At 48.6% G+C, this 27,324-nt stretch overlaps 1 protein-coding gene across 1 annotated transcript in view; it reads right to left on the reverse strand.

The window, feature by feature from the left end:
• The window catches only part of C5 (complement C5), a 128,095-nt gene that overhangs the window by 13,431 nt on the left and 87,340 nt on the right, over positions 1–27,324 (reverse strand). The window contains exons 29-35 of the mRNA XM_029613368.1: positions 26,643–26,848; positions 25,213–25,365; positions 23,959–24,021; positions 12,072–12,153; positions 9,895–9,967; positions 7,430–7,532; positions 3,792–3,866 (exon numbers count right to left, since the gene is read on the reverse strand). Of these exons, the coding sequence (XP_029469228.1) occupies positions 3,792–3,866; positions 7,430–7,532; positions 9,895–9,967; positions 12,072–12,153; positions 23,959–24,021; positions 25,213–25,365; positions 26,643–26,848 (755 nt within the window). The remainder of the gene's footprint in view (positions 1–3,791; positions 3,867–7,429; positions 7,533–9,894; positions 9,968–12,071; positions 12,154–23,958; positions 24,022–25,212; positions 25,366–26,642; positions 26,849–27,324) is intronic.

Here is a 27,324-nt window from a genome sequence, read left to right on the forward strand (position 1 = left end):
CATAAAAAGTTCTAATCTGTGTCGAAAAAAAAGTCTCATCAGCCAGTCTTTATCCTGTTCAAGAGCCAAAGATACAATAAGTGTTGCTGGTACTGCCAGCTCTGTACAGAGTTCCCCCCTGGTGGCCATCCGTGGGATTTTTTTTTTGTTTTGTTTTTCATAGTAAGGCAGAGAACATCCACACAGGTACTCACACTCACTGGTTTTCTCTCCCTCACATACATACATAGGCTCTTTCACACTCACTAGCTCTCTCCCCCACTCACCTCACTGGCTCTCCCTCACATATACACAGATCCACAGACAATCATACACTCAGACTCTCTCCCTCATACACACAGCTCTCTCACACCAGTTATTTTAAACTTTCGTAACTGCTCCAAAGTTCAATAATAAATAGTCAGGGCTATATTACATTGATTAGGAGAGCAATTTGCTCCTGAAATTTCAACAGGTAGCCACTTAATCAGCACCGGCAGTAATTCTATTTGCTGGTCTGTGTCATGTGTCCTCCATCCCAGGCAGTATAACACCCACATGACCCTCCAATACATCCAAACAAATTAGAAGGAAATGGCACCAACCACAAACCACAAGGAGTGAAGTTCTTACTTTGGACTGCAAGTGAGGTCAACAATTGACCATGTATCGTCCTCCGCCAGCAAAGCCCAAGCTCCCCGCCAGTCCCAGGGTGCATCTCACTGCGAAGATCGGCGTGTTGCATCACCTGTTTGAACCGCGTGGGCTACGGAGGCCCCTCCAGTTCAAACAGTTCCCTGCCGGTCTGCTGTTCCCGGGGTGCATCCCACTGCGAAGGCCAGCGTGGCGCAGGTCAAATGCCAGCCGTCTGAACTGGAGGGGCCTCCAAAGCCCACACGGTTCAAACAGCTGATGTCTGACCTGCGCCACGCCGAACATAAGAACATAAGAAATTGCCATGCTGGGTCAGACCAAGGGTCCATCAAGCCCAGCATCCTGTTTCCAACAGAGGCCAAACCAGGCCACAAGAACCTGGCAATTACCCAAACACTAAGAAGATCCCATGCCACTGATGCAATTAATAGTAGTGGCTATTCCCTAAGTAAATTTGATTAATAGCTGTTAATGGACTTCTCCTCCAAGAACTTATCCAAACCTTTTTTGAACCCAGCTATACTAACTGTACTAACCACATCCTCTGGCAACAAATTCCAGAGCTTTATTGTGCGTTGAGTGAAAAAGAATTTTCTCCGATTAGTCTTAAATGTGCTACTTGCTAACTTCATGGAATGCCCCCTAGTCCTTCTAGTATTCGAAAGTGTAAATAACCAATTCACATCTACTCGTTCAAGACCTCTCATTATCTTAAAGACCTCTATCATATCCCCCCTCAGCCGTCTCTTCTCCAAGCTGAACAGCCCTAACCTCTTCAGCCTTTCCTATAAAGGGGATGGAACAGCTCCCATAGGGGAGCTGTTCCATCCCCTTTATCATTTTGGATGCCCTTCTCTGTACCTCCTCCATCGCAACTATATCTTTCTTGAGATGCGGCGACCAGAATTGTACATAGTATTCAAGGTGCGGTCTCACCATGGAGCGATACAGAGGCACCTGCGCCACCATGCTGATTGGGCTGAGTTGGGAGGAGGCGGGGGACGGCACGCGAGAGGGAGAGATGCTACATTTGCTCCATAAGACGCACAGACATTTTCCCCCCATTTTGGGGGGAAAAAAAGTGCATCTTATGGAGCGAAATAGTGTAGATATCTTTTGAACATCTCTCTGGGAGATATTAAAGGCACTTTGGGAAAGTTTATATATCTAAGATTTTTATTCCTTATGGTATTTTCAAGGTTTTCAGTCTTTAACGCCAGATTAGTGTTTTCCTTCACCAGTGCAAGCTGAGTTTGTTGCACTGAGTTTGCCTGGACACGAATTGTGGTTAGCTGTTGACCCAAAATCAGTAGTGGTATTCCCCAAAGCAGAAACTTAAGAACATAAGAAATTGCCATGCTGGGTCAGACCAAGGGTCCATCAAGCCCAGCATCCTGTTTCCAACAGAGGCCAAAACCAGGCCACAAGAACCTGGCAATTACCCAAACACTAAGAAGATCCCATGCTACTGATGCAATTAATAGCAGTGGCTATTCCCTAAGTAAAATTGATTAATAGCCATTAATGGACTTCTCCTCCAAGAACTTATCCAAACCTTTTTTGAACCGAGCTACACTAACTGCACTAACCACATCCTCTGGCAACAAATTCCAGAGCTTTATTGTGCGTTGAGTGAAACTTTCTGGTCTAAATCTTTGTACTTCTGTACAATAGGAGAAAGTTGTTGCAAAATAGAACTTCGAAGCTCTACAATGGCATCCCAAATAGCTTCTAATGAAAACTCGACTGGTCTCTGAACAGGAGACATTTCTGAGGGTAGTAACCGATCACCAAAAGCTTCCCTGTCTTCTCTCTCGAATCTGTCCCGTACTCCGTCTCGTAAATCACCCCCTTCCCGGGTGTCCGAGAGTGACCAACGGACTAGCAGCTGCCAAGATTTCCCTGCCATTCCCCGCTGAGCTCACCACATTCACAGCACAGTCCAATGGCGTCTCAACTGGCTCCTGGGAAATTCTTGTGGTTGCAGGGTTACCGGGCGGTGTTCCCTCGGCCGGGCTCAACGGTGAAACAGAGCCAGGAAGAGAGGGGAGCTCAAATTCCCCTTCCCCCTCTCTCCAGCGGCTGGGTCCCCGGCATTGGGCTGTTGCACACGACGTGGGCGTCCATTAGGCCCGCCAAAAAGGACTTTGGAGGGGCCGCGGGGAAAGACGCCGTCCTTGGTTTTCTCTTCCGGCCCATCGAAGGAAAAAAAAAGCTCATCCAAAGCTGCAGGTCTCGCAGCCGACGAAATGCGAATCACCACACAGGAGGAGTCCCCGTGCCGCAACCTAACAGTCAGCCATCTTGGATCTCTCTCAAATCGCCCCCAAAACATCTATTTTAATAGTAACGCCATACTCATAAAAAAAAAAAATATTTCAAAACAGTTGAATAGAATATCCAAAATTTCCCAAACACCAATAAAATATTTCAAAACATCAAGCAACATGCAATAATTAAAACAAATAATTCCTCTCTCCACAACTGAGAACCTTTGATTTCCAGATACCCTGTGATTATCAGGATTAGTGGGAGAGAGGAGGGGAAGACACACACTGCCCCCATCTCTCACACACACATACTCCCCCCTTCTCTCTCTCTCACACAGACACACTCCCTGTCTCTCATGTCCTTCCCTTTTTTCTGTGTCTCTTCTGCTAGTAGATGGGGTCTGCTGGCAGATTGCTAGGCCTCTCTCCCTCTCCCTCTCTTCAGTCCCTCACGTGCCCTCTTCTCTTCAGCCACCATGAGATAGAAAGAGGCCCTGCAAGCTGCTGCAGAACCTATCTTCAGCCACCAGTGGGTTATGGTCTGCTGGAGGACAGCAGCAGGAGTCACATTTAAGGAATATTATCGCTTGCTGCCGTGGAGCTGCAAGATTGTCCCTGCGGCAGCAGGAAATGATGTAAGCTTAAATGTCACTCCTGCTGCCGGCGGCAGTGGGGTGGAGAGTTGTTGCACTGAAGCATCATATTGGGCAGGGGCTTAGTTTATCCCTGCCCGATCTGAAGAATAAAATTGGGGTGGCAAAGGAGTGACAATCCAGTTTTTGGGGGTGGTGCTTGCCACTCCTTGCCACCCTTTGGGAGAGACTCAGATCAGTTGAGAGAGTAAGAAAATTAATTTCTCTTAATTGCGATAGTAAACATCTTATCTACCGAGTCTAACTGGAGAACAACTTGGCCATCATTTACGTTGTAATCGGATATCAAGTGGTCCACTCCATTTGCAAGCTGGAAGGGAAGAAGAATACATCTCAATCAACATTTTTTGGAGACTGCAATGACCTTGCTTACAATTTCATGCGCTGTTTTCCTCCCATCCACTGATTGCATTTCCAATTCTGAATGCTTACTACCCCCACACAGATTTGAAAAACTCTTTTTTTTTTCCCCCCTAAGAACTGCTGGTCAACAATCACCTGTATTATATGTGCTTGTTTTAAACATTTTAACAGAGTCCTAATTATCACTAGTATTTCGCTAGGCATTAATAATTCCAAACTTGCAAAGGATAATAATGTCAGGCACAATACTATTCTCTTTTGTTTTATTTTCTGTTTCCATTTCTTCCTTTGCCAGCCCTGAGCAGATGGGTAAGGGTGTAAGGCAGCATTAGATCTTATGGGACTCATAACACAGACAGCTTTTTCAGCTGGGTTGCACCCAGAGATGGATTTAGGAGTTTGCCACCCCTAGGCACTGTTGCTGCTGTTAAGCCCCTTCTTCCACCCCTCCCCAACTCCCGGGTAAGGTCCGACAGCAGGGAGCAGGAGGTGTGAGGCACAGTCCCACAGTTTGCCTCGGCAGCTCAGGCACAGATTCTGTGGCAAAAACTGGACAAATCTGAAGCACGTTGGCAAACATTTCCATCTTTCATATTATAAAATTTAAGTCATTTTCCAACCTTGCGTGTGTCTGTGTAATTTATTTTTTTTTATTGGGGGAGGAAAAGGAATCTTAAGTATTAGCACAGGGGTGAGATCTCAGGGATGGGCAAAAGAGAAGGAGAGGCTGAGAGGACCAGGGATGGGGAGAAGAAAGGAGGAGGACTAGGAATGGGGTGAGGAGAAGGTGAAAGGACTGGGGGTAGGAGGAAGGAGTATGAGAAGGAAAGAGGACTGGGGATGGGGGAGGAGAAGGTGAAAGGACAGGGGATAGGAGGAAGGAGTATGAGAAGGAAAGAGGACTGGGGATGGGGGAGGAGAAGGTGAAAGGACTGGGGGTAGGAGGAAGGAGTATGAGAAGGAAGAGGACTGGGGATGGGGGAGGAGAAGGTGAAGGTGAAAGGACTGGGGATAGGAGGAAGGAGTATGAGAAGGAAAGAGGACTGGGGATGGGGGAGGAGAAGGTGAAAGGACTGGGGGTAGGAGGAAGGAGTATGAGAAGGAAAGAGGACTGGGGATGGGGGAGGAGAAGGTGAAAGGACAGGGGATAGGAGGAAGGAGTATGAGAAGGAAAGAGGACTGGGGATGGGGGAGGAGAAGGTGAAAGGACAGGGGATAGGAGGAAGGAGTATGAGAAGGAAAGAGGACTGGGGATGGGGGAGGAGAAGGTGAAGGTGAAAGGACTGGGGATAGGAGGAAGGAGTATGAGAAGGAAAGAGGACTGAGGATGGGGGAGGAGAAGGTGAAAGGACTGGGGGTAGGAGGAAGGAGTATGAGAAGGAAAGAGGACTGGGGATGGGGGAGGAGAAGGTGAAAGGACTGGGGGGTAGGAGGAAGGAGTATGAGAAGGAAAGAGGACTGGGGATGGGGGAGGAGAAGGTGAAAGGACTGGGGATAGGAGGAAGGAGTATGAGAAGGAAAGAGGACTGGGGATGGGGGAGGAGAAGGTGAAAGGACTGGGGATAGGAGGAAGGAGTATGAGAAGGAAAGAGGACTGGGGATGGGGGAGGAGAAGGACTGGGGTAGGAGGAAGGAGTATGAGAAGGAAAGAGGACTGGGGATGGGGGAGGAGAAGGTGAAAGGACAGGGGATAGGAGGAAGGAGTATGAGAAGGAAAGAGGACTGGGGATGGGGGAGGAGAAGGACTGGGGGTAGGAGGAAGGAGTATGAGAAGGAAAGAGGACTGGGGATGGGGGAGGAGAAGGACTGGGGGTAGGAGGAAGGAGTATGAGAAGGAAAGAGGACTGGGGATGGGGGAGGAGAAGGTGAAAGGACAGGGGATAGGAGGTAGGAGTATGAGAAGGAAAGAGGACTGGGGATGGGGGAGGAGAAGGTGAAAGGACTGGGGGTAGGAGGAAGGAGTATGAGAAGGAAAGAGGACTGGGGATGGGGGAGGAGAAGGTGAAAGGACTGGGGATAGGAGGAAGGAGTATGAGAAGGAAAGAAGACTGAAGATGGGGGAGGAGAAGTAGAAAGGGATGGGGAGGATGGGAGATTGGGAAGGTAGAGGAAAAGGTGAATCAGGAATCTAAGATGGGAGAAAAAGAGGGAGAGAGATGGAGGTTCTGGGACTGAGAAAGGAGGAAAGGGATTTTGGACATGTTGGGAGGGGAGGTTTCCAGGATCTGGGGGACAGAATCTGAGATCAAGGGAGAGAGAACTTGAATTGCAGTAGGTGGGGGAGGGGGAAGGAGAGGAGGGAGGTGTCCCTACTGGCTCTGGTCCTGCTCCCCCTTACAATTCCTCTCTAACCTCTCAATCCAGCACACTCACACCAGCACCAATCTCTTCTCTTTCTCACACACACACACACACTGCCCCTTCCCCCATCTGATCCCCGCTCATCCCCCAGCCTCTCTTCTCACCCTCAACGATCCCATTCAGCCCCTCCTAATCTTACCAAACTGATCCCGCTTTGCTCTCTGTGCTCCAGGCTCACCCCTCCCATTTTGTTCCCTGCAGCTGCCTGGGAAGGGAGGGGCTGGATCAGGAAGCAGAGGGCTGTTCTCTGCTGAGTGAGATTCAGCACAGCTGGAAGGCAATAAATCTTCAGCCAGCCTGCTGCCCCTGCCCCCAGGTTTTTGCTGCCCTAGGCACAGGCCTAGTGTGCCTATTGACAAATCCAGGCCTAGTTGTACCTCTAGTGAAATGGTAATAAGATCTCCTCCCAACCCTGCAACTGAGCTTCCCTGTCACTCACTTCTGCCAGGCTATCAACCACTGACAGTCTGCCGAATCCCAGCTTGCCCTTGTTCAGTCACTAAATGATCTCCTTTCTCTTACACCCAGGAATGTGTCCTGGAGCTGAGATTGTAGATTTGTTTTGCAGGATTTCCTTAGATACTTGTGAGCTCTCTTATCTAAATAGTATGGGGTAGGGAGGGGGGGGGGGACAGAATGGAGGGTTTGACCTGGCAGTTTCGTCCTGCTCCTTTGCACTACCAGTTCAGTCAGAACCAGGACTGGGATCTGGAACCACACAGGGCTGGGGTTTGGACCCATGCATCTCTATTCGCAATCAACCTGGGAATTTTCTCCTATTTTATATCCCCTCTCAATGTACTTTAGTTCAGTCATTGCAGTGATGGGCCTGAGTCAGGTATCATACACCAGGGCTCCTGCCAGAATCCAGCACTAAGGGTCACCACCAGTCAGTGCTTATGACTCTCTCCCCAGGGGCTGTAAATGCTGCTTCTGCAATATCCCAGCCCTGGCTGACCTGAGGAGCCAAAGACCAGAACAGGGTGTGGAATCTAGGTCCCCCTGCCACTGAGCTGGTCATCTCCTCTAGTGTTTTAATACTCACTACCATATAACTCATTAACTTAAATCATTCTGAAGAGGACATACTACATATGTAATATAGGGTGCAAGATATGTAATAAAAGAGAAACTGGTTAAAACATTTACCAAATGTAAATCTCTTTCATCTGCCACTAAACCACTGACTAAGGATATTTTCATCACAGCATGGGAAGACTCCAAATATGGCTCTCTTTCATTGGGTTTGTACCTAAAAAGGATAGAGATTAAATGCCATATAACTCTACCTGTTAACCAATATAAAGAAATAATAATGCATGACGGCCTCTAGTTCTCAAATAATCATTGCTTTCTCATGAAGACCAGGAAATATCTATGTGCACTTGCACTACAGAGCCTTAACTTCTGAATTCACCTATTCTTGGACTATGGAAAACAACTTTGGAAGACAGAGTTTGAAAATCTCTGAATACCATAAACCCAGTGGGCTTATGGTAACCTTGTCTTGGGGACCTTATCTTGGGAATATTATTTGATAAAACAAGGCTAAAGAGTATGAAGATTGGGCTAAAAGACACTGGGAGAGGGAGGGAAGCCTGGAGGTTAGCTTAAGCACAGGGAGCTTGCATGCTCATCTGCCTGGAATTGAGAAAGACTAATGTAGGAACACAACAAAACTAACTTAAATAAGGAATAATATCCTGCAGGTGGCCAAGCTTGTAAAGTTGACAGCTGAGAAATTTCCTTAGCTAGAGCAGCATAGACAAGATAAATTGGGCAGAAGAAGTGGGCTGACTGGCTCTTATCTGCCATCAGCTGTTATAGTCCAATGCTATGTTAGTATGTGGCTCGCTTGATTGGACAGACAGAATGGCAGACTTTGGGAAGTCACCATATTCTCAAACTTTGGTATTCATGTTAAACCACAGCATATCCTAATTTGACTTTATACTATATCAGTAAAGGACCAACAGCTTATCATTAATCTCTTTAAGACACTCTTGTCTTCCTACAACTCTCCACATCGCACTGCTGTTTACATTCATGGTGTCTGATAAACCATAAAATATTAAAAATTGTCACAGCATTCAGTATCTAGAAATGTTATTTTTTTACAAAAATCCTCATTTCCATTTTTATTTTTCTAAGTAGCATGGCGAAACAGAATCTAACAGAATGGCTAGGAAAGGGCAAGGTTGTTTAGTGTCATTATTTAAGGATGAGTCTACATTAGCCACTTGGCTTTGGCACCTGTAATCAATGTACTTATTCTTAATTAAGAAAACCCCTGCTCTTTTCTTTAAAGTCATCTCATAGCTCAGCATCCAGGAGAATTGTTTTCTCATAGTTACCCTACCTATGCAATTTGCTGTAGATCTGCAGCCAAGAGAACTAGAAAAGTATTGATTCTGAATGATCGAAAAGATCCCCTTGTGGAGCGGCCGCTGAGAAAAGAGAATGTTAGAAAAAGGCAAAACCTAGAGATGTCATACAGAGTCCAAGGCAGCAGGAGAACTCCCAGACATACTTCCTGCAAACTGGAAAAAAGAGGACTCCTCAGTCTCTCTCCTGCATCAGGAAAGCATCAGGCTTTATTTGGCTGCTACATGGCATCTGGAGAATAGTAGACATCAGATCAGACCAAACATTTTCTCCAGAGTCCTTCACAGGGCAGATGCCGGACAGGAGTTTAGGGGTACAGCTTCAATAAACCGCCTGACTGACATATTATCATGCACCTACTTTTCAGCCCACTCAAACCAATAGATTGTGTTTGAATAATAGGCGGTTATGTGGATAAAAAGTATATGTATGCTTTAAGTCATCTCCAGTGGGAGGGCTGACTGCACGTGAATATTTGCGAAACTTCAGTGTCCGTGTGTAGTTTTTCTCCCAATCAAGCAATTTGCCCTCTATCCCCTTCCCCTGTCCTCCCTGAGAACACCTCTTTTTATTGCAGCTAAAAATTGTGAAACTACAGGTGTAGTTTTAGCTAGCCATTGTACAAGAGTAATCCCTGAATTTGTCCCTGTAATTCTCCACTAATGTTTTGAAACTGTACTCATTTAAGTTCTGAAGCAAAATCTTTACATAGGATCTTTGCCACTGTAGAGAACAAATAGACATGGAATGGCATGTAAAAACCTTGCTGCTCAGAGCGATGGTAGGGTTTGGAAAGCTCAGAACCCCAAAACCTTACAAATAATGAACATTTCTCTGATTTGGAGCAGTCACAGTGTCAAAAACTCTTTTTTCTTTGTGTGAATGCACATGTTGGCAGCTGCCCCTGGATCTCAAAGACAGATAAAATATTTTTGCAAGTTTTTGATAAGTAGCACATTAATACAGCCAAAAGAAGATGGGAGATGGTGAAATGGTAAGAGAGACAACCCCTCTTAGGTGTAAGAAATACTACCTTTTAAAATAAAGAATAAAAAAAAAAAAAAGAAATACTATCTTTTTTTTTTTTTTGCTTTCTCCCTCTAATAAAATGTCCTTGTGCCTGTGACTTTCCACTGACAATGTAAGAAATCTTCTGTAAATCATCTACTTAGATCTTTCAAATGATGCTATTAATTCAAACAACTTAAATCTGTAGCAACAGAACTTACTTTGCACAGGCCTCTAGGATACGAGTTTGTGGAAAAAGAGATTGCTGAGGGGAGTTTCTTTTGGATCTTCCATCTAGGATACAGGAAGTCACAGTTACAGACACAGTAACACAACCTGCATCCTTATGTGTCTATGGTCTGAAGCAGGACACAGCACATGCTGTGCCAGGCGTCCCCTCTCCAGCCTCATTAATATAAAGAAATTGCATGCAGGACCTGTTCCAGATATCTGATTTCAATGTGAATCCATAGTTTATTTATGCATGCAGGGTGGGTATATGTGCTACATAATTATTGGGTGAATGTGAGTTGCTGAATATAAACCAGTTCTTTCTGTTTAAAACATTTGGAGGGATTAGTTACAGAATGTAGCACATGTGAAATCCTGGAGCATGTTGTTATGGCACTTATAAACTGGAGAAGCATTTTTGTAAGTGGTAGTGCTATGCACTGCCACGTAGAGTTCGATTTTTGGCTCAGGTCTTCTACTCCCCTGGTTAGACAGAGCTGAGGATGCTGCAGAGTTCCTGGTGGGATGGAGACATAGCCATCATACAACGGTGGGCTGCTATATTACACAGTGGGAATGTTTTAGATTCATTTTTCTAAAACAAAAAAATATTAATATTCTGTGACAGAAAAGAGAGCCCACCAATATTTCTCTGCTGTTTATAGAGCTCTTGGTAGGGATGTGCAGAGGGATGCCATACGTTGCATTCGGGATTCGGATTCGTCGGGGAGCAGATACGTTACATTCGGCCGTATTGTGCCCCGATGAGTTAATACAGCGATTTCTATTCGTGTCCCAGCTAAAATTAAAATGAACTACAACCCCCCACCCTCCTGACCCTCCCAAGACTTACCAAAACTCCCTGGTGGTCCAGCAGGGGGTCCAGGAGCCATTCCCTGCACTCTCACACCCTCGGTGCCGGTTTCATCATGGCGCCGATAGCCTTTAACCTACTATGTCACAGGGACTACCAGTGCCATTGGTCAGCCCCTGTCACATGGCCATCAATTTTGGTAAGTCTTGGGGGGGGGGGTCAGGAGGGTGGGGGGTTTGTTTAAATTGATTTATTTAGGCGGCCGAATAATTCGGCAAAGATTCGTGTATTCGTGGGGAATTGCGATACGTTTCGCTTCCCCACGAATACAACGAATATGGCAACATCCGTTGCGGATTGCCAATACGTAGGGACCGAATGCACACTCCTAGCTCTTGGAGCTTTGTCTTTGAAAGTGTTGTGAGTGCACAGCCAATCAGGGTGCTTACATTAATCAGCTGATCACACAAGCTTCTTGTGATAAAGGAATGCACCTTATCCATTTTCCTCAGACTATGGCAATTGTGTCCTATCATGTGACCCTAACCTTTTGATATTGCCTTCTATAGCCTATAATGCCTAGTCTCCCATACAGGTACTAGCCAGGCCTGATGCGGCTTGGCTCCATAAGATTTAATAGTTTTGGGTTCACACAAAGCAGCATTGCTGCAGAAACTAATAGCAGGCATGTAATAATCTCTGAATTCCAAGATGATCAAATGACATGTGCAATACTGATCCTTCACAGGGGCTAAAAGGATGATGGTATTCTCATGCAAGGAGGCAGCAGATAACTAGCCTACAAAAATGTTTTATTTGAAAAATGAGCAAAGAGCAGAAAAGGGGAAGCACACAAGTTTTCCATGTTTATTAAAGATTTATTCACCTAATCAAACCTCACGTTCATATAACAAGAACTTATTGGAAGTCCCTGCTATAAACATGCTGAGATTCTGTGAGACCCAAGAGGGAAAAGTTTCTGGGGCAGGACTTGAGCTGTGGAATTCTCTCCCAGAGAACATGAACATCTTCAGGAAAGAGTTAAAATAATTTCTGTTCTCAGAAGCATCTGTGAAACATATGAACTGATGGACCACCTGATAGGCAGTCTGGTATTAGTACATTTCAGAGCTATCTACTATGTGCATGGACCAAGTACTTAACTTTGTGAATGCAAGTTGTACTATGACTTGTTTGCTGCCTGATTTGTAAAAGTTCTCACTGTAACTCACTTAGGCAAATCATAAATGTTTTAAATTAAATAGTTCATAAAAGATTCGTTGACATCCATCTTGAGACCAGCTGGGATTAGGCAAAACATCAAATGTTTACAAATAAATTAAGAAATGTTACCTTTGTTTGCCTTTAGGTCGATCTTCAAAGTGAAGCTACAGATTTCTTCTGAGGTGCTCATGATATGGTACACACTTCTCACCTACAACCCACATGAGTTAGAGGCAAACAGAGTAAAAAGAAACAACACAATGTGTACCTTAGTTCTGCAAAATCCCCAATATCTGAACTCATGGGATCCAGACATTTTTCTATCTAGCTCCAAAGGATTTATTTGGGCTGGGTTGGAGATATTAGTATTTGGGTGACTTATGCTTGGGTAATAAGTTCACAGCTATCAGGATAATTTAGCTGGAAACTTTTCTGCTGAATCTGTGGCTATTCTCTTATTCTTCCTCTCTGCTGTAAAACATCTAAACACCAGTTTAATCACGCCCCAGAATTTCTACTGAAACTACAATGAGCTATGGCGCTTTTGGACAAACTCTGCGGATAAGCAAGGGTTAATGAGAATTTTAATATCACTTGAATTTTTATAAAATAATTTATTTAAAGAATTTACATTCTGCTTATATCCACAGTACATGGTAGATCATATCATAGTATACCTAATCTACAAAAATTACAACATAAAAATAAAATGCAGAACATATTACATTAAAACCCCACCAATATCATAAAGTTCCGTGATGACAGAAATGTAACAGACATAATCTCATTTCCATAACCACAGAGAAGAAATGAACCCAGATTACCTACAATCATTAATCTTAATGACAATACTGCTACCAACTCTGGTAGTGATTAGCAGAGGGCACACTGCTGAATCTACTTTCTATAGTATTTATATTAAACTGAGCCCAATTCCACACATCAAGATCCTTACCAAAGCTTGTTTAGAAAAGATAGCTTTTAAAGTTTTCTTAAATATAGAGAGCCTGTGACAGAAAATGCTGGATCATGTGGTTCTGCCAAATGAACCACTTGAAATGAAGTTACTTCCAACTGACTACAATTGGTAGACAACAGGCACGGCAGGGAACGTAAACTCATAATATGGTATTAATTCAGGAGACTGAATTATTATTACACAGCTTACAGGTCGGATAACCAACATAAAACTCGAAGGACCAGGGATATATGGTCACAAATATTAGTACCAGTTAAAATTCTGGTGGCTGAATGCTGGACAATTTGCAAGGCCTGTAGAACATAGGAAACAGTGCCAATCAGCAGGGAACTGCAATAGTTCATCCTGGTGAAAACAAGTGACTACAAAACCAAATGAAAATCAGATGTTGCAAGCAACAGCTTCAACCTGCACAACATGCATAGCTTAAAAAAGGAGCCCTTAGCTATTGCCTTCCTGTGTGTTCGCATTGACATATCTGAGTCCAACATAATGCCCAAATTTTAGATTTGTAATGACATAGGAATCTCAAGTCCCTTGAAAACAAAACAAAAAGGCCATTCACTGGAAGGAAATCTACTTAGGTTAATGATTTCTGTCTTATCCATGTTGCGATCCCGGGCCGAGGGGTTCCCGGCTGGGATCTCTTACCAGGCCAGACAGGTCCCTCGACGGCGGCCGCGGAGCATCTCTCCCCACATCCGGAAAGCAGCGTCGGGGAGAGCGCGGCAGGACCCGCCCCCTTAAAGGGGCAGAGGCGGGAAAGTCGGGTCGGCCCCGGAGGTGACGTCAGATGCCCAGGGAGATTTAAACCTCTCCCCGGGAAAAGCTCTCTGCCTTTTGCAACAATGTTCTCCTGGTGCTGTTGGTGTTTTGCTTCAACTTGCCTACCTTGACCCTGCCTGGATTGGATTTTGCTTTGCCTGCTGCCTGCCCTGACCTTTGCCTGGAACCTGACTTTGCTTTGCCTGCCGCTTGCCTGACCTTTGCCTGGAACTGGACTTTGCTTTGCCTGCCGCTTGCCCTGACCTTTGCCTGGAACCGGACTCTGCTTTGCCTGCCGCCTGCCTCGACTTTGCCTGGAACTGGACTTTGCTTTGCCTGCCGCCTGCCCTGACCTTTGCCTGGAACCGGACTCTGCTTTGCCTGCCACCTTCCCTGACCTTTGCCTTGAATTGGACTTGCCTTGCCTGCCGCCTGCCTCGACCTTGCCTGGTACTGGACATCGTCTTGCCTGGCACCTGCATTGAGTTACTGCTCCACCTTCCGGGAGGGAATTCATCTGGACATCTTCCCGGTGAGTACCCCCTGGACCAAGGGTCCACAACTGGTTGAGTTTGGAACAATCCACACTAAGGCTAATTAATTATGGGTCAACCAAGATTTAATAGATAAGAAAAAGGTTAGCAACTCATTTGTTGCAAACCAAGAGGAAAGTTTAGGTATAAAAAACTGAATATCAGCATATAGTTTGTAATTAACATTTAAACTCGCCAAAAATCATCACAAAGGATTCATTGTAGATGTTAAACAAACAATGCCGAATGCCCTGTGGGATACCAGTTTTTATGTTATGCCAGTGTTCAGTCAGACATATATGATACAAACTACTGAAAGACTGTGCCCAATAACCCTGTCTCAAACAAATGGGAAAGCAAGATGGAATGGTTAAGGGTGTCAAAAGCTGCAGAAATATCAAACAGCACCATTATTGTGTGCCGCGCCCACAGATGACCGTGGGTGTGCCCCCCCTACCTGACCGTGGCGGCGACCCGCCGCGGCAAATGTCCAGAGGAGCCCGGGCCCGGCGCCAATGCCCCCGCGCGTGGGCACAGGCCATCAGGGTGCCCCCATGCTGGAGAGCCATCCTAGCCTCCCCGGCACGGCACCACAGCTTCTCCCCTGCGGAGGGAATTCAAGATGGCCGCCGCCATGGAATCCAAGATGGCCGCCATCTTAGGCGCGAGGCCGCGCCCCCTAACTGAATTTAAAGGGACCTGATCCCTTTAATGATGCTCACCTGCTTCCAATGATCCAGAGCAGAGGAAGTATTTAAGGAGGCTTCCTCTGCTCATTCCTCGACTTGGCAATGTCCTCCAACGCTGTCTAGTCTGCTTGCTTCGGTGAGTTCCCTGAGCTTGGACCCTGGTTCCTGTATCGTCTTGGTGCTCCCGGTTCCTGACTTCGGATTGGCTTACGGTGATTCTCTGGTTCCTGACTTCGGATTGGCTTATGGTGATTCTCTGGTTCCTGACTTCGGATTGGCAAGCGGTGATTCTCTGGCACACAACTTCGGACTGGTGAGCTTCGACCCTCTGGCACTTGACCTAGGACTCTTTCAAGACCACGGTCTCCAAGGGCCCACCTAAGTCCCAGCGGCCCGGGTCCCTACGGGCTCCTCCTGGGGGGACCGCGGGCTTCCAGGGCGAAGCTCCAGTTGGCCTTTGCACTGATACCCTGACCTCTCTAGGTCCACCTAAATCCCAGCGGTCGGGTCCCTACAGGCTCCTCCCGGGGGGACCGCAGACTACCAGTGATGAAGACCATCCATCTGCTCACCTCCTCGTCTGACTCCACAGTAGCTTCTGTCTTCAGTACCAAGGGTCAGCTGCTCTCTTCCTCTATCCTGCCTCGCCACCCGACGAGAGAACCTACGGATCCTCCACAAGGTGTAACATCCCCTCGTCGGCACAAGGTCCACAAGCCTGTGCATAACAATTATATAGTCTTGATTGGGTCAAGACTAGATAATAACAGTGTAAAATACTCGCCATGATCTTTGCATAGGATTTTAATCAATGCAGGGGCACTGATTTAGAGGACAAGTAGACTGGCTCAACCTAGCAAGTACTTGAATAATCTCTTCCCTAGAAACAGGAGAAAATGGATCCTACAAAGGTGTGGAGACCACAAAAGGAGAAGCGTAATAGGCAAGAAATCTACTATACATTTTCAATATTCTGCTCTTAAGAAACTGCAAAATCATCACAATACCCTAGATCAAGTGCAATGCTTCTATCCAGGTCAACTTCAGCCATGAGAATGGTCAGAGTTTTAACTGTGTGGAATAATGCATAGAGATTATTTTCTGCCGCGGATAAATCTGCGGGAAAATAAAACTTTCTTCACTTTATCTGTCATATTCTTGTACAGGGTGGCCCATGGAAAAGTAGCCTGCCTCCAATGCACTGGTATTGGAGGCGGGCTACTTTTCCATGGGCCACCCTGTATTTACTAAGTAAAGTGTCATGAGCGCTGGTGTCAGGAATACTCTCTCAGGAGCAAAGTAGGACCATAGGGCAGGAGCTAGATCTGTCTTCTCCCTAGCCAGCCCCCTCTCCCACAGGTTGAGCCCTTGGGTTCTTGGGGCCAGTAGACTTGGGTTCACTGGCTGAACATGATGGTTGAAAGCTAGGCTGGACTTCTACCTAGCTAGCCCCCTTCCCTGCAGGTTGAGCCTTTGGATCCTGGGGGCCAGTAGGACTTGGGTACACTGGGTGAACATCATAGCTGATTGCTGAGCTGATCTTCTGCCTAACTAGCCCCCTTCCCTGCAGGTTGAGCCCTTGGGTCCTGGGGGCCAATAGGGCTTAGCTGGACAGGCTGGATATGCTGGTCAAGGCAGGGCAAACACATGTTGCGGCTCCGGGCCGGCCCCGGCCGCCCCACTCACGGTTTCGCGGTCCCGCTACGCTGCAGCCCTCCCCGGGCCTCCGGGGACTCATGCCGCCACGTTTTCGGCGTCCCCACGCGGCGCCCGGGCCTGCCTCCGCTTCCCCTGCGCTGCTGCCGCGCCGCCGAAGCAGCCAGCGTCTTGCCGCGGCTGGCTCCGCCCCCTAGGGGCACGCGCGCGTCTCGGCCCGAGAATTAAAGGGCCAGGCGCGGGAACCTGCCTCCACCCTCCAGTGACGTCAGACGCGACTGGGCTACTTAAGCCCTGCAGTCCCTCTCCTCAGGGCCTTGCAACGAGGTTCCCCAGGTTCGTCCTGCTCCCAGTTGCCGTGTTCCTGCTCCTCGCTTGATTTCCTGGTTCTTGATTCGGATTGGCTGTGGTTCTTCTTGGCTCCTGACTCTGGTTTGGCTTCGGTGACTTCTGGCTCTCGACTCGGTTTGGCTTTCGGTACTTCTCTGGCTCTCGACTTGGACTGGCTGACGACGACTTCTTTGGCTCTAGACGCGGACCGGCTGACGGCGATTCTCCGGCACCTGACCCTGGCTTGGTGAGCTACTACTACTCCGTCGGCAGAGATCTCCTAAGTCCCAGCGGCTGGGTTCCTACGGGCTCCTCCCGGGGGGACACCGGCTTCCAGGGTGAACCACCTAAGTCCCAGCGGCCGGACTCCTACGAGCTCCTCTCGGGGGAGTACCGGCTTCCAGGGCGAAGATTCTCTCCCACCGGGTCAGCTCCTTCTCTGGGCCTTTGGTCGCATAGGGCCCTTCGTGTCTTCCACCCAGCAGTCCGCGAGCCAGTCTTCGCCGCCTCCCGGTTGGAACCGGTGTCTCTACCTCTCAAAGGTATTCCATCGCCTGGTTCCGATCGGCCCAAGGGTCCACGAAGCTTACAGATTGCAAGGCCATGGACCCGGCGGATCTTGCCGGCCTCAAAGCTATTCCTGGCCTGGCCCAGAAGTTGCAGCAGCAACAGACCTGCCTCGACACGCTGATGTCGACAGTACAACGTCTGGCAGACCGCGTTGATGGAGCCTCCGCAGCAAGTTCCCGGATCTCTATGCCTCAGGTCAGTCCCGACGCCGCCGCTCCCGTACAGATGCCTGCTCCATCCCGATATTCAGGGGACCCGAAGGCATGCCGGGGGTTCCTCAATCAATGCTACATCCGCTTCGACCTGCTACCCGCCCAATTCCCTACGGACCGAATCAAGACGACCTTTATAATCTCCCTTCTGGATGGGAGACCTCTGTCTTGGGCTTCAGCTCTTTGGGAACGACAGGATTCCCGACTAAATAATCTGGTTCAGTTCATCAAAGCCTTCCGCAGAGTCTTCGATGAGCCTTCCCGGGCCTCCACGGCCGCTTCCGAACTGCTTCAGCTCCGGCAGGGCAATCGGACCCTAGAGGAGTACGCCACAGAGTTCCAGACCCTGGCCACTGAGCTGGCCTGGGGGTCCGACAGTTTGCACGGCATCTTCATGGAAGGCATCTCCCCCCGTCTTCAGGATGAGCTCGCCGGCCGTGACCTCCCCGACGACCTTCAAGAGCTCATTGAACTTGCTGGGCGCGTAGACCGACGAATTCAGCGTCGGTTCCGAGAGCGACGGTCTCCTCACGGCCAAACCACACGTAGGATCACTCCGCCTCGAGTCCGGCCGGCTCCACCTGCAGCCACCACGCCATCTACCGAGGAACCCATGCAGTTGGGCCGTGGTCCCCTATCTTCTGAGGAACGCCAACGCCGCCGTACCCAAGGACTATGTCTTTACTGCGGGGGCCAAGGGCATTTTCTGGCCCGCTGTACAGAACGTCCGGGAAACGCCCGAACCTAGAGCTCAGCGGGGAGTTGACTCTAGGCAACATTTCACCTAGCTCCCCATGTACCGTTCCGGTACGCCTGTGTCTCCCGGAGGGAGGCTTCGACACCCTAGCCCTAATCGACTCTGGGTCCGGGGGGAATTTCGTCCTCCAGGAGCTGGTACAACAGCTACAGCTCAAGGTTTGCCCACAAGAACCGCCTGTGCGGGTTTCCTCCATTCAGGGGAACCCACTTCCTGGTATAATAGCCACTCGCACCAGCCCTCTGAAGCTTCAGGTGGGAGCCCTCCACCAGGAGGAAATCTCGTTTCTTATCTTGGAAAAATCCATCCACCCGGTCATACTGGGCCTACCCTGGCTTAGGGAGCACTCTCCGGTGATCGATTGGAGGTCCCTTCAGATTACCTCCTGGAGTCCTGCGTGCCACCGTCATTGCCTTCCTGCACGCCCGCTGCAACCCATTTCCCTCTGCACGGCCTCGTTAACAGTACCTCCGCAGTACCATGCCTTTCAGGATGTTTTTTCCAAGGAGAAGGCAGAACTACTCCCGGAACACCGACCCTTTGACTGCACAATTAATTTACTACCAGGAACCACCCCGCCCCGGGGGAGAGTCTACCCCCTGTCTCTGCCGGAGACCCGAGCGATGTCTGCCTATATTAAGGAAAACTTGGATCGGGGTTTCATCCGACCCTCCAACTCCCCGGCAGGGGCCGGGTTTTTCTTCGTAGGGAAGAAGGACGGGTCTCTTCGCCCCTGCATTGATTATCGGGGCTTGAATCAAATCACTCGCCGAGACCGGTACCCGTTGCCTCTGATTCCAGAGCTGCTGGACCGCCTTCAAGGGGCTCGTGTTTTCACAAAATTAGACCTCAGGGGTGCTTACAACCTCGTTCGAATACGCCCAGGGAATGAATGGAAAACCGCTTTTAACACCAGGGACGGCCATTACGAGTACCTTGTCATGCCGTTCGGCCTCTGTAACGCTCCAGCGGTATTCCAAAATCTTATGAACGAGGTGCTCCGGGACTTCTTATATACGTCTGTTATTGTGTATCTGGATGACGTATTGATCTATTCCCAGGATCTCAAGTCACATCGCCAACACGTCCGGCAAGTTCTTCAGAGGCTAAGGGAGAACCACTTGTACGCGAAGCTAGAAAAGTGCCAGTTCGAACAAGAAGCACTGCCCTTCCTAGGGTATATTGTCTCCTCTACGGGCTTCCGAATGGACCCGGACAAGGTGAGCGCCATCAAGGATTGGCCACAACCATCGGGAGTGAAAGCCCTTCAGCGGTTTTTGGGCTTCGCGAACTTCTACCGCCAGTTTATCCCGCATTACTCTAGTCTGGTGGCCCCTCTGACGGCCCTCACACGGAAGGGCGCGGACGCTCGAAACTGGTCTCCAAGAGCTAGACAGTCCTTCCAGGATCTCAAGGAGGCTTTCTTACAGGACACTTGTCTCCGGCATCCGGACCCCCAACGCCAATTTATTGTGGAGGTGGATGCTTCTGATGTCGCCGTCGGGGCAGTGCTGCTCCAAACCTCACCAACCGGCAAGACCCGGCCTTGTTCATACTTCTCCCGCAAGTTCTCTCCGGCCGAAAGGAATTACGGGATTGGCGACAAGGAGCTGTTGGCCATAAAATTGGCGTTCGAAGAATGGCGGCAGTGGTTGGAGGGAGCCCAACACCCGATCATCGTATATACCGATCATAAGAATCTACAGTACTTGTCTCATGCTCAAAGGCTGAATCCCCGACAAGCCCGTTGGTCCCTCTTTTTTAGTCGGTTCGACTTCTCGCTTCACTACCGACCCGCGGCCAAGAATGTCCGGGCTGATGCCCTCTCTCGCACCACAGAGGTTGACGACACAACGGAGTCCCCTCAGTACATATTGGACCCAGCTAAAGTCCTACTGGCTGCCACGGACGTAGGACCTGAGGGGAGGACGGTGGTTCCAGTCCGTTCCCGGAGGAAGGTTCTGGCATGGGCACACGACTCCTTGACGGCTGGTCACCCTGGGATTTCGCGAACCCTGGAGTTGCTCACTGAATTTTATTGGTGGCCACGGGTGAAGGAGGATGTCCGGCAATATGTTCAGTCTTGTCCCACGTGCGCTCAGCAAAAACCGCCACCAGGACGCCCGTGGGGGCTACTCCAGCCGCTCCCTATTCCCACAGAACCGTGGTCTCACCTGTCCACCGACTTTGTGGTGGAGTTGCCTCCCTCCGAGGGGAAAACCGTAATCTGGGTCACGATAGACCGCTTCTCTAAGATGGCACATTTCATCCCTTTACCCAAGCTACCTACGGCTCCTGAGCTGGCTGACCTCTTTGTCCAGCATATTTTCCGACTACATGGATTGCCCTCGCATATCGCTTCGGATCGCGGTCCCCAATTCACGGCTAAGTACTGGAGGGCATTATGCAAGAAATTTGGGATAAAGTTAGATTTCACTACGGCATTTCACCCCCAGGGTAACGGCCAAGTGGAGCGGACCAATCGGTCTCTGAAGACCTTTCTCCGAGCTTTTGTAGATGAGCTCCAAGACAATTGGGTCTCCCTCCTTCCCTGGGCGGAATTCTCTCACAATCGCCATAAGCACTCCGCCACGCTACAGTCCCCCTTTCAGCTAGTCTATGGGAGGGTCCCAAGACCCCCACTGCCTTTACCGGTGACAGTTACCTCTCCGGCAGCACAGCTAACGGCTAACCAGCTTCACCACCTCTGGGTTTCCTCGCAGGAGAAGCTCCGCAGCACTGCAGCTCGCTTCAAGACGTATGCCGATCGGTCTCGACGGCCCGCTCCGGTATTCTTACCCGGGACAAGAGTATGGCTAAGTACTAAGCACATTCAATTACGGACCCCCTCCATGAGGCTAGCGCCTCGTTACATTGGACCCTTTCCGGTGGCCGAGCGCATAGGGGCGGTATCCTATAGACTGCGACTACCCTCCTCACTTCGGATCCATGATGTCTTCCACGTGTCCCTCCTCAAACCGCTGGTGCTCTCTCGATTTCGGGCTTCCCCGCCGGAGCCCTCCAAGGTGTCCTCGGATCCGGATGTCATCTACACGGTACAAGAGGTCTTGGATGTCCGGTGCCGTCGCCGCCGCTGGGAGTACCTACTGTCCTGGGAGGGTTACGGTCCGGAGGAGAATTCTTGGGAGCCTGCTTCCCACGTTCTGGATAAGGACCTTCTTCGACAGTTCCATCTCCAACATCCGGACAAGCCGCGACCCCCCCGGGAGGGGGCGTAGGAGGGGAGGTACTGTTTGCGGCTCCGGGCCGGCCCCGGCCGCCCCACTCACGGTTTCGCGGTCCCGCTACGCTGCAGCCCTCCCCGGGCCTCCGGGGACTCATGCCGCCACGTTTTCGGCGTCCCCACGCGGCGCCCGGGCCTGCCTCCGCTTCCCCTGCGCTGCTGCCGCGCCGCCGAAGCAGCCAGCGTCTTGCCGCGGCTGGCTCCGCCCCCTAGGGGCACGCGCGCGTCTCGGCCCGAGAATTAAAGGGCCAGGCGCGGGGAACCTGCCTCCACCCTCCAGTGACGTCAGACGCGACTGGGCTACTTAAGCCCTGCAGTCCCTCTCCTCAGGGCCTTGCAACGAGGTTCCCAGGTTCGTCCTGCTCCCAGTTGCCGTGTTCCTGCTCCTCGCTTGATTTCCTGGTTCTTGATTCGGATTGGCTGTGGTTCTTCTTGGCTCCTGACTCTGGTTTGGCTTCGGTGACTTCTGGCTCTCGACTCGGTTTGGCTTTCGGTACTTCTCTGGCTCTCGACTTGGACTGGCTGACGACGACTTCTTTGGCTCTAGACGCGGACCGGCTGACGGCGATTCTCCGGCACCTGACCCTGGCTTGGTGAGCTACTACTCCGTCGGCAGAGATCTCCTAAGTCCCAGCGGCTGGGTTCCTACGGGCTCCTCCCGGGGGGACACCGGCTTCCAGGGTGAACCACCTAAGTCCCAGCGGCCGGACTCCTACGAGCTCCTCTCGGGGGAGTACCGGCTTCCAGGGCGAAGATTCTCTCCCACCGGGTCAGCTCCTTCTCTGAGCCTTTGGTCGCATAGGGCCCTTCGTGTCTTCCACCCAGCAGTCCGCGAGCCAGTCTTCGCCGCCTCCCGGTTGGAACCGGTGTCTCTACCTCTCAAAGGTATTCCATCGCCTGGTTCCGATCGGCCCAAGGGTCCACGAAGCTTACAACACAGGCTGGAGGTTGTGAGCAGAAACAGACTGGAGCAGGCAATGAGTTGAGGGCTGGATACTGAAACAAGCAAGGAGCTGTGGACTGGATGCTGGATCAGGCATGGAGCTGAAGACAGGATTCTGGAACAAACAGGGAGCTGTGGACAGGATACTGGAGGCTGGACTGGGCAAAGCAAGACAAGACCAAACAAGGATAGGACTAAACAAGGTAGACTAGGGCAGGACTTAGATAAGGAAGACAAAGGTAAGAGCAGACAAGGACAACACAGAACAGGGAATACAGAAGGCCAAAGGCTGGAGGCTTGAAGGCTATTAAGCAAGGTAAGGCCTGAGTAGGCAACAGAATAAGGCCTAGGGTAATGGCAGGCCCGGAGGCCACAAGATAAGGTAAGGCCTAGATAGGCTGCAAGGCAAGAAGCAAGGTAAGAAAGACCATATCAGAGAGCCAAGAGGACTCCATGAAACGTCATCTAGGTTCTGGCAAGGCAGAGTTAAATGGGGCTGGAGCTTGGTTGTGGTACAGTCAGCAATGTGAAGCATGGCAAAGCTGGAGAAGAAGCTCACTGAGGACCCTTGGAGGAGATGGGGGCTGCACCACAAGCTGAGTCAGGTGGCCAGTGAGTAGATAGCTAGGGTAGCTCGGAACAGAGCTCACTGGAGGCCTCTGCTGGTAGGGAGGTGCCACAGCAGGTTGGATCAGGGCACAGAGAGGCTGCATGGCAGGCAAAACTGTGACATAAAGACTAATACTTCTCCAGAATTTCGACTGAACAAGTCTTACGCCAGCACTATTCTAGTCTACACAAATTTTGCTTAGTTTCCTGTAATATGGGAGCAAACTGGGGGCATTTTGTCTTTGCTTAGACTCTACCAGCTTCGTGGGGGCAAGCTTATCAAAAGTTCTTACCAATGCCTGTTGTACAGTATCGATGGCTCATGAAGTGTCAAATCGATTAAAATCAAACAACCTAGATGAATCTGATCATAAAAGCAATCAGGATCAACATGATTACATTTTGTGAACTGTGGTTGTTTCTTATGGTGAACTGTGGTCCAATTTCCCGTTAAATTTAGACTTCCTTTAAAGGAATATTCCCATCTCTAGCAAAAAAGCTTTATAGCCACTGGGAAGTAAAATAATCCAATATATATCTAAGGGTGGAAGTCATACATGGCACAGAGGGTTCACCACAAGTCCAAAGATTGCATATACTGAGATTTTGATTAAAGTAATGAGGTAGAGTAAAATGTATAAGAAATGTTGCCTGCTTCTACTGAAAGACAACCTCTACCTACATTGACAAAACACTGAATTAATCTGAGCTTTATTTTGAAGTACTTACATGTGCCGTCGCTAATCCACTCCCACTCACAGTACTGACAACAAGGTCATCAGCCAGAGGAGCCTACAGACAGGAGCATAGAACAAGCAGGGGGTGTGAAAAAGCAGCAGAAAGAAGCAGGTGGGAGAAAATGATTTTTATAAGCCAAATATTGTTCATGGTGCTAGCAATAACTGAGTGCCAAATATTGGAGAAGGGCACAAAAATTTTTTAAATATAAGTCAAACTGTATTTCAGTACTTTTCAAACTTATCTGTTGACCTGTAATTCAGTAAACTATTTGACAAACATGCAACAATGCTACTACTTTTCTTTCTTTTTTTGTAGGAGGATGAATCCTCCTCCTTTTCCAGTGGTCATTATAACAGTGTGACCCCAATAGGGTCAGATGGCAGGGCTTTAACCCCATATTCAACCATTCTAAGCCAAAAGGGGACCATCCTCAACTCATAGCTCAAAACTTCAAGTTTGATGCCCCAGCTGGTCTTAATCAAAAGGCTATGCTACTTCATTCAAGGACAACTGTTAGGAATATGTGCTACTGTTGGGGCATAAGCTGCAAACAATTTCAGAAGTCTCTGTAAGGTTGATTGCAGAGTTTGAACCCCTGACCCTAGCACTGGCAGGCTGAAACTCTACAGAGAGAGTTATTTTACAACACAAGGACCTGGGGAAGCTGTAGTGCTGTTACCTTCCCAGGTACTGTGGGCTGGGCTACACCCATCCAAGGTCCCAATGGCTGTAGGTAAACCTACCCTATGCACCCAGTTGTTAGCATGTAGAGAGTTCTCTGCTGGCACAATGTCTCCTGAGCTTCTGTTGCTGGCTCTAAACCATGCTGCACTCAAGTGAGCTGCATTGGGTCTCTCTTCAGATTACCTGATAAGAGATACTGCATCTTTTTGCGTTCTTCACTTGTTCCCTGCAAACTGTATGTTAGGAAGCACATGGTTTGCCTTCTGCATTACAGAATATCAGTTAAAAGTAAAGCTATTGTGTTGTTTTTTAGACTCTGACAGTCTACCCTGTTAGGAATATCTTTTAACCTGTGGTGAGTTAGCTATTATAGGTTATTGGCTTTTAGAGTCACCAAAATAATATGCAGATAGCACAGTGGTGCATTTTGGAGGGTCTGATGTGATAGTTGACCAGTTTGGGACATTACTGTTCAATATAAGAAGAAGAGCTAAGTTTACTATATTTCCCCTACAGCTGAAGCTCTACTAGCAGCCTTGTGAAGGTTCTTAAACACACCTCTGCTGGTCTTGCAAGGTGATTTTTTTCCGTTAGTTCATAGTGCTGGAAATCTCCTCCTTTCTTGTAGGAGACGCGTACTATCATGTTGAGTTCAAGCTTTTTATTGAGAACAGCATATTGTGTCAGGGCTTCCAAAGCATTCACTGTGTCCTACCCAAAATGCAATTACAAGTTAGTACTGGAAACCATGAAAAAAATTGCAATTACATTCAAGAGAATGAGCCACCTTATTATCAGTCACTTCTGGCTGTTACAGCCAGGTCAATAAACCCTGTGAAAACTGGCTTTAACTATACCTTTTTCATTTGTGCAAGTGGGAGGGAGGGAGGGAGAGACTAGCCATAATACTTGCACACTAGCTAGGTATTTATATCTCTATGGGAGGCCCACCTAGTCACTCGAGGTGAGGTTCAGGTATTAGTGTAGGGGTTAGGGGCCACTTTGGCATTCAAAATGAGACATAGGAACAGAACAGTGCTCTTGTGAAGATTTGAGGACCTTCGGGGAGAGGAAACTCACCCAAAGATGAGATTTGTGCAAAGGTCTCTCAACCTAGCTTGATGTTACCCAGGTAGAGAGTCCATCAAGCTAGGTTGAGAGACCATTGCACAAATCTCATCTTTGGGTGCGTTTCCTCACTCCGAAAGTTCTCAAATCTTCACAAGAGAGCACTGTTCTGTTCGGACATCTCATTTTGAATGTCAAAGTGGCCCCTAACCCCTACACTACTACCTAAACCTCACCTCGATTGACTAGGTGGGCCTCCCATAGAGATATAAATACCTGTCTAGGGAGCAGATGTTATGGCTAGGTGCTCTCTCTTGCTCTCTCTCTTTAGCACTTTGCAAACACACCCCTTTTCCTATCGCATGCAATATTCAGTGCATTTTGATAAATCCAGGCCTTAGCTGGATAACCAGCTCTGCCCCAGAATACCCCCAATCTTGCAGGATAACCTCTTAGCCAGATAACACATTATCCGGTTATCCCACACCTGGTTAGCATGGTGGAATTTTCAGATCCTGCCCTTTGTCCAGCTAAGTCTGAACTTAGCTGGACAAAAAGTGCTGAATATCAGCCTCAATATGAAAAATAAAAGCTTTCTACATATCTAGTGCACCTTTGGACATCGCTTTGCTGGCCTGAGAATAAGGAGGATGGAACATTTTTATTGGAGTTTCAGTTGAAAATGGCATGGACTTCAAATTTAAAACTTTTCCAGCAAAGAGGCCCATGACAGAATACTGCACCAGGCCATCTCTACGGGTGTTCTCTGCTCCCGCCTGCCACTGAGACAGATAATATAAAGACGTGGCTTTCCTCCTGGCCTCCAAAGGCGATTCCAAACTTCCCTGCCTATATTGGGCAGTAGCAATAGTGTTTCAGGAGGCAGCGAGAATGGAAAGCCCTTTAAATACAAAAACTACCTGCGTTGAATAGTAGCCACCCCCATATCTCTGCTCCTCAGATAGCCACCTGACCACAGGATTAGCATACGACTGGTCCCCATGCAGCAGGATGGTCAGTAAGGCATAAGCCGTGGTTTCTACAATTTGTGCTGTCCCAGCATTCGGAGTGGAAGCATCCACATTATTGAACGTGTCTTTCCAAAAACGGTAGATGGGTGGGTTACCTGCAGGAGAACCCAGGGTAGATAAACTATTATTAAGAGAAAAGTGATTTTAAGTAAGTGATTTCTTATTTTACAGAGCATTATCATGGGAGCAACATGTTTTCTCAGTCAGCATGAGATTAAGCTGTGGAAGGAGAAGGGGAAGGAGAGAGGACAGAAGAAAGTGCAAGAGGAGGAGAAAGAATATTAAATCTATTTAAAAGTTGAGAGCTGAATTACTTGATTCTTATTTTGTTACTATTGGTAGTTAGAGAATGGCAGAAAGAATCCAGATTTTGTAACTGATTGCCAATAGCTCTGCTTCATACCGACACACCAGTCTGAGAATGTATGGGTTAATTCAGATACTTTAAAATGACTTTTTACATTTATAATTACAATAATCATTTGAGGATATATGCTATAGTGGAAATTTGGTAAGTATCCAGGTTTCTGAAGAGTTATTGAGCTTGCCAAAACCCTCAAAGCCTGTTGGC

Source organism: Rhinatrema bivittatum, chromosome 8, assembly GCF_901001135.1.
Source record: "Rhinatrema bivittatum chromosome 8, aRhiBiv1.1, whole genome shotgun sequence".
Taxonomy (NCBI): Eukaryota; Metazoa; Chordata; class Amphibia; order Gymnophiona; family Rhinatrematidae; genus Rhinatrema; species Rhinatrema bivittatum.